This window comes from Trichoplusia ni, unplaced genomic scaffold (genome assembly GCF_003590095.1).
Source record: "Trichoplusia ni isolate ovarian cell line Hi5 unplaced genomic scaffold, tn1 tig00003960, whole genome shotgun sequence".
In the NCBI taxonomy this organism is placed as follows: Eukaryota; Metazoa; Arthropoda; class Insecta; order Lepidoptera; family Noctuidae; genus Trichoplusia; species Trichoplusia ni.
Genome location: NW_020800480.1, coordinates 3,131 through 11,399, shown reverse-complemented (window position 1 = coordinate 11,399; position 8,269 = coordinate 3,131). Strand labels below are relative to the sequence as shown.

At 38.9% G+C, this 8,269-nt stretch overlaps 1 protein-coding gene and 1 pseudogene across 1 annotated transcript; both read left to right on the top strand.

Moving 5' to 3' along the window:
* Nucleotides 1-175: 175 nt before the first annotated feature.
* LOC113508146 lies at nt 176-4,127 on the top strand (annotated as a pseudogene).
* A 2,323-nt stretch (nt 4,128-6,450) lies between these two features.
* On the top strand, nt 6,451-8,053 carry LOC113508147. Its single transcript, XM_026891110.1, has 2 exons — nt 6,451-7,598; nt 7,961-8,053. Exons 1-2 carry the CDS (start codon nt 6,609-6,611, stop codon nt 7,964-7,966), a joined length of 996 nt encoding a protein of 331 aa, XP_026746911.1. The 5' UTR covers nt 6,451-6,608; the 3' UTR covers nt 7,967-8,053.
* Nucleotides 8,054-8,269: the final 216 nt, after the last annotated feature.

Sequence of the window (8,269 nt, the reverse complement as noted above, 5' to 3'; positions counted from 1 at the left end):
ATATTTACCCAAGCTCTAATTTCCTAAATTACGTATCCTTTTGTTTGCAAAACTGGTCTAAATCATTTGGCAGAAGGAAAAAATAAATATAGTAAAAGAAAAATGCATTGTAGTACCTACCGTACTGATTTCGCTAGGTTTGGTTGGGATTTATATGATCAATCACACTTCGCAGGTGCCGCTGGGTTTTGGGTCTCACTAGACCGTATCGTCACAAAGTACGGTTTCCGGCAGCCACAGCGAAGTACCTTCATGTTCTTCGTGTTCTCATTCTGATCCTGCTGGCGCATCCATGCTGCATCACGTGATGATGCGCCATCCCCTCGTTCAGCACTACATACGACTCACTGTTGAATCCCGACAAAAGAGGCGTATCCAACTACACTTGAATCCTAATGAAGACGCTACATTGGTATGTTTTTGGAAATTTGGCAGATAGACATGGTTCTAACAAGTAATCGTGCTTATAATAATGCATACAATTTATATAATTCTAGATGGAGAGCGAAGCAACTGATGCAGGTTATGGTGTTCTAAAGTTGCAGAGTCCAGTGCTTTCAACAACAGGTCAAGATATTACTCATGGTAAAACCAGTGTCGCGTTTAAGCTAACATGGGAACGATCGAATCTATGTTTCACTTTTGTACCCGTGAGTTTACAATCAATAACAGTCTCATAAAATTTTTTAGGTGAAATCGAGAACAGCGCCTTCAGTTTCGCCAACCCAGTGTACTCACCATCGGGGGCGCCGGTACCACCCTCAGAAGGGGCGGTGGAGCCGTTCCAGACACCGCAAATTCGAGACCTCATCAACACTGCGCACTCCTCGACCTTCATACAAAGTAGAGGACGTTGTTTACGAGCCACCGGATAGACCACTTCCTGGAGAGCCTTCAAACGTAAATAATTTCATTTTATAATTATTATGTTAGCCGATCTTGTCAGTTGAAGTTTGTTGATGAAGCTGCTTTGAGTTTTGCTACAAAACCGTCATGTGCATGATTTTAACTTCTCCAATTCAGATTACAATGTTTATTGTCCATAATATTTGTTTGTTATTGTTCAGGCGGTTAGCAGCACGCTGGGCAGTAGCTCGCGCTATTACCCGTACATGGTGTCAATCGGGCTGGTGTACTTCACCACGCTGAGCCTGTACCCCGGCATAGCGTCAGAGGTGCCCTCCTGCCGCCTCGGCCTGGATGCCTATCGTGCTTATGTCCGCCTTTAACCTCTTTGACTTCCTTGGGAAAGTAAGTACTTATCTACCAAAATCGCAAACATATTAAGCAAAAGCCTAGTTAATGCTCGGTATAATGTCACTTGACTTGTACAAATTCACAAAACTAATCCAGAATTACTGAATACCCGTTTAATAACGAATAACCCGTATACCTTAACCCTAAACCAAGAGCTCTTGATTAACCTCTGTACGTGCAAACTTAAATCAATCTCAAACATTATGCCTAATTTTCAATGTAATACGGTCATGATGCTTTAATGTTCTTCCGCCACCAGATCGCGGCCGCGTGGCCGTACGAGTGGGCCGCAGCCAGCTACTGATGGCGAGTGGAGTGCGGCTGCTGCTGGTGCCGCTGATGCTGCTGTGTGCGGCGCCACGACACTCGCCGCATATTGTCGGCGATGTAAGAACATTAAACATTGCGAACCTAGAATTTGTCCTTGTTTTCTTCAAGAGCAATCAAACTTCAGTCTACATTTTAAACGAGGTTTCCTTCTCTATTTTATGGGAAGGTTAAGCAACGTGCATCATGTAAAGTCCCTACTTGTCTGAATAATTACACTTTGCGCACACTACTTTATACCTATATATTCATTTAATATATTCTTTCAGGTATATCCAATCCTTTTCTCAGTGGTGCTGGGTTTCTCAAATGGCCTGTTTGGCTCTGTGCCCATGATAATGGCGCCATCTCGCGTGGGACGCGAGCATCGTGAAATCGCTGGTAAGAACTACTATTTTGAAAATGATTTACTACTATAATACGGTAGCATGGAATACAGTCATTAAAACATCTAGGGTGCAAAATACAAAAAGATTTAATAAATATATAAACTATTTGTCTTCTTCAGGTAACATGATGACATTGTCATATAACGGCGGTCTGCTATCAGGCGCACTAGTATCTTACTTACTGCTGGGCATGCTGGGCCCACCGGCGGGCGCCCCGTGCCGCCTCTACCCCACTCCGCCGTTGCCCACACTCCCACCAGCAACACCTGCTAATGTCTCCTCTGTTATTGCCGCCGTACTCACCGCTGACCACTAACCAGAAAGCAAGCCTTAAAGCGTATTATAAAGTGTTAATACGTTGTTCGTTGTAAAATATAATTGTTGTTACTGTATAAGTATAGATAATTTCTTCATAGTCACTGGATATAGCCATAGTTCTGAATATTTATAATATGTCGCTGATCTTTCTTAAACTCTGTACAGACTTAGGTCTTCTTTCCGATTAGGAAACTGATACATGTGTCCTATATAACTACTACGATTTTGTAAGTGAGTACTTATATCTCTTTAGGTCTATGGAAGGTTTAAAACTAAATCATACCATCACATACTAAGATAAAGGAATAGATAAAGGAACCACATCATTGACATCCAACGATGCCAACGATGACATTCACTTAGAACGCACCTGTACCTACCTAATTACAGAAAAACACATCTAGCTAATCCGTACTTGAACATTCGTTAAAATGTAGTTAAATTGTATGTAAAATATTAATATAGGTAGCTAGAAAATACGTTTAAAAATAATTTGTTGGTGCAAGTTTACGCAATATTAATTTTAAATTGTCGTTTAAGAAGTAATTGCTCTTTTATATTCAAAGGAGTTTGTAGTTTATTAATTGCGTGAATTTTACAAAACTTTCATTTATTCTATTAGCAACAGCAGGCTGAGTAAATGTCGTCCGGTATAAATTGTGTACACTCATATTTCTAATTATACACACAAGTACATAATTAAATGTTAAAATAATCCTGAAAAAATGATAAATGTTTTATGTGAGGGTAAGCCCACTCTACCTGTTGAAGTAATTTATTAAGGGAACAAAGGAAGAGGAAGCAATACGTGGTGTAGTGGTTGTCGCTTCTACAATTACAATAATATTACTTTAAGACTTGGGCGTATACTACCTGTTAGTAAATTTAAACTTGCACTCATAAATTAATAACTTAATTATAGTTATAGAGAAATAACACAGCCGCGGATATCTGCTATTAGTTTTCTAAAGGCACTTCGCGACCAAAGTATTCAGTAGTCACTGGCCTCTATTAAAATATGCTGTTTTCTGGCAGTTTTATACAGAATAATAGCAGAGTATAACTTCTTTACCTTCTCTACTAGATGTCCAATCAAGACGGACTCTTCGGACTGCAAATTATCGATGATGGCTAAATGAGGGTTTTATTTTCAGATATCTCTTGAGGTTTTTGATCATGCTTTCTGCCAAATTAATAGCGATCATTATTCCAGCTTATTTTAATAAAGGTCTGTGAACGTAGCTAATATACCAGTCAGCATTGATTGTCTTTTGTTAATAATGCATTGCTCGCTAAGACTTATACAAAGAGGAGAGTTACCTCTATCGGCACGCAATGAATTATGAGCAAATGAAAAATTGAGCTAGCATTCTATGATTAACGTCCTTCGACGAAGGTACAATTGTGCCTCCATTTCAGTGTTCTTACTCATAAGAATATAAATTCATGAGTAGTTGAATAATTAAGGACTGTTGACTAGAATAACGCATCCTTTTAAAAAGGGGATTAATTTTCAAAGTTTTGAAAGTAGTCAATAAAATATTTATGCTGCGCTTAACGCTGATAAAATTACCTACTTACCTACCGATTTTTATATTTCATTGCTATTTATATTTTCATTTAAATGGGATGGTAAATGGTACAATGAAAGTGAGACTGAAACATAAGTGTATAGTGAATGGAGTGACTTATTCTGCTAATGTAAAATATCAACTTAAATGGCTACCTACCTCTTGCTTTTCTACAGAAGTTTGTTTTCCTATGTAGATATTTGAATGTACTGTACATAATGCAGGTGTAAATATTCTTAATGAAATAAACTTATACATATCTGGATTAGTGACTTTTAACATCCTTTGTACTCTCCTAAAGTAGAGTTTAAATATTAGGATTTTGATTGGTAATCATCCTGCGAAAAATCTTACTGCCATGTCCCAGATCTAAGCAAAGCGAATTTTTGCCCTACGTCAGAATAACTACGTAGCAAGAGTAGCAAATGCTACGGCCCGCTAATCGAAGGGCCCTAACGCTCTAGGAAGCTCTAACGCCTGTCTGATTGCTATAAAAATGCAAACCACATTCTTTTTTTATTGAGCGCTGCCTGCATAAGGTATTGCTCGCACTACTTACCCAGCACTACAAGCAAGTTGGTAGCACAGCAAAACTCATAGGACAATTTTAGAGCATAAAGCAAAGCAAGAGCTTCGTTGGCCGAATTCGTAAAAGGTCACACGCGTGGAGCAAATACTGCAGAAGATTGCGTAGAGATGATGGTGCGAAAAGTTGGTTTAGCATTGCGCCCCACTGCCACTGGGACCGACCAGGAAATGTATTTAAAATGATTTTTGATATATGTAGCTCCATAGACGGGCTCTATCGGCCTTGAACGTAATTTTATAAAATAATTAATACAAACAAGTAGAGAAGCCCAAGTTACTGAATATCTGCGCGTACATCAACGTTAAATCCGGTCTTTTGTTTTTTTTTATAGTATTTTTTCTTTATAAAGTTGTTTACCTAATTAAACTAATTATGTAATTAATTGGAATTTAGATTAGGCCTTAATTACCGGCCTGACGTCAACACACTGTGTTGAACACAGTTTCACTGATCCCGAGGTTGTTTGTCAATAAGTTGAAAGGTAACATCGTAAACTTTTCATAACAAAGATATCATGTAAGTACGAGTAAAATAACGTGATCTTTATCACGTTACATGAGTACATACGTGAGACAAAACAGTAATAATAAACCTTTTTACACATGTTTGTTTCTGCTAATAACAGGATGATCAAAAAACAATTCTTATACAAGACTATTTTCGGAGAATTATCAGAATTTCGACCACGTTGTTTGGGCATATTTTTTAACTAGTTAAAGTGGATTTATAGTTTTATAACTAAAAAAAAAGGAGATTGGTATATAATATTAACGTTAAGAAAGTCATACTCTAACTCTTAACTCTCTCTACAACTTATAGAAATGATTCTTTATTTCTATGTCCGTCATTTAGTGTTATGAATAAATTAATGGAACCGTATTTCTTAGATGTAATGTAAATATAAATTCTAAAAAATATATAATGGCACTTGCGCGTGACGTCTTTTCTGTCTATGAAGTTATTACGTCAGAGGCTCCTGTCCCTAAACTTTGAAGCAGTTAATCTTTGTCACTTCGTATGGTTTAGGTAAATATAGACAAAAAATAATGTAAAAGATTTTTCATTATCTTTAGGAAAGACAAAAAGGTGTTTTGCCCCTCATTATCCCTATTGTTACATTATCTAAGTTGCAAGTACATCTATTTACCCGCTGACAGATATCAGTGCCTTGTAAAACTGCTTGACAACGACTATCACAGTCTTGGCGCGTGGCGCCATCTCCACGGGTCTCCACTTTATTTTAGCTTTTGTCAAAGAAAACATGAAGTTTTTTCGATCATCGAATAACAGATAAGTTTTTAACTAACTGGATGGAACATCCGTGTTTATACTGAAGGAATCATCTTTCTGTTAGTTTATTGTAGTAGTATATATAGTAGTATTGTGTAGTTAAGGAAAATCTTTACATATACATAAATGAATTACCATATTTTTTAAATTTGTATGCACCAAGCATACTGTGACAAGAACCTACTAAACATATATTTTAATCTGTTTATTTTTCCTTCAAATATAATTAGACTCTGCGAAGACTTGGGGAAAATTGTAATCGTCTATTCGCAACTCAGTTCACGAAATTTAATTGTCACAATATAAGAAGGACAGCCCACAGATAGCGTAGTAGAGCAATGCCCTGAACAATAAGGCGTCTGTTGTCGCTCTTTTACCAAATTCATGTTATCTACTCTACTTAAACTTAGAGCCAGAAAAAACGAATAGAATACTTTTAGGTGCAAGCAGTCTCAGCAGTTAGTTGGCATAACATTTTGGCATTTACAAAATATACGTACCTACTTATATATTTAAAACGAATATACCCTAGAAAATCTAATATCGTCGAGACGTATCGAGTATAAATCAGATTTACTTAAGTAGAGTATTGTCATGAGTCAAAGTGCTCTAGCTAAATTGATAATTTATGGCAAAGGTCGTCCTATTTTTAAAGAGGTATCTGTTACATATGATTATAAATATTTGTGTTGTCTGTGGTTAAGTGAGGAGCGACGCGCCAGATTTGGAATGGCGGCAATTGAAAATAGAAGCTTGAACTATGCAAACGTCTATTATTTATCAGTGGCGACGAGGATAACGGAACGATATTCGGTGCAGAATAAAGTCTTAAATTATTGTGGTATAGTGCTTTGGGGGTGATTAAAAATGTCTGTTGGGAAAGTTCGAGATTTTGACATAAAAAATGGGAATTGGTCGGCGTACGTCGATCGTCTCGAAATGTATTTTGTTGCTAACAAAATAGCGGAAGATTTGAAGTTACCAACATTAATAGCTCTTATCGGCGAACCGGCTTATGAGTTACTGTCTACTTTGGCGAGCCCGAGAAAACCATCAACCCTGAAATATAAAGAAGCGGTGGAATTACTGCAAGCACATCTACAGCCGAAACCATCAATTCTCGCGGAGAGGTATAGGTTCCGACAAAGACGCCAATCAGCGGGAGAAACGATAGCTGATTACGTGGCAGATTTGAAAAAGATGTCACGTTATTGTGAATTCAAGATCAATTTAGAAGAAAATTTGAGGGATCAGTTTGTGTGCGGGTTACGTAGCGAATATATACGTCAGAGGTTATTCGCGGAAGATAACATAGATTATCAAAAAGCGCTAGTATTAGCCAATACTCTGGAGGCAGCTGAGCGGGACGCCGGGGCCGTAGAGGGAACGCAGGAACAAACTACCAGCCGGGAACTAAGCGAGAGAATACACAAGTTGGAACTCAATAAATGTTCAGCCTGCGGGGTCAACGGTCATGGGGCACATAACTGTAGGTACAAGGAGTTCGAATGTAGTTATTGTGGACAACCTGGCCATTTACGAAGAGTTTGTAGAAAAAAAGAATTTGATCGTCGCATAAAATCTACGATTTCAAACCGCGGGAATAATGGCGCGCGAGGAAGGTCACGTAGAGGACGCGTGATCGGGTCGAGCGCCTACGGAGCGGGTGTATGGCGGAGCGGCAACATGGCGCGCGGGGGGCGCAGCAACGCTCGCACCGCACGCAGCAACGACGTTACCGACGCGGCGTACTGGCTGAGCGAGCCAGCGATGGATGACAACTCCGGCTCGGAGCAAGACGTTGAGGGTACAAACGAGGAACCGATGTATCAAATGTCACTAACCAACTATAAACCGGTGTGTATAAAGCTTCTAATTAATAATAAAACCTTATCGATGGAGATTGATACAGGCTCTGCGTTATCCTGTATAAGCAAGTCTACGTATAAGGAGCATTTTAAAGAATTACCTTTGAAACCATGTAAAATGAAAGTAAAATTTTATGATGGCTCTGTCATTCAACCAATAGGGTATTTAGAGACTGATGTGCAATATATGAAAAATATGAAGAAACTAGATCTCTATGTGATCGATAAGGGTACTACTAATTTACTAGGTAGACAATGGTTATCGGAATTGAATATTGAGATACCAAAATTTACTAGATGTAACCACATTAAATTATGTAAAAATAAAATGTTTAACGATATCATTTCCAGACATGACAACCTATTCGATGGCACGTTGGGCAAATATACCGGTGAAGAAGTCAAGTTATGCGTGCGGGATGGGACCGAGCCAGTATTTTGTCGAGCGCGCCCCGTGCCTTATGCATTGCTGGCGCGGGTCAATGCTGAGTTAGACGCGATGCTGCGCGCCGGCGTCATCGAGCCCGTTGAACGGTCCGACTGGGCCACACCGCTAGTTATAGCGAGGAAGGGAGACGGTGGAATACGCTTATGCGCGGATTATAAGGTGACACTTAACAAGGCTTTACTGGTTGACAGGTACCCGGTCCCGAAGGTAGA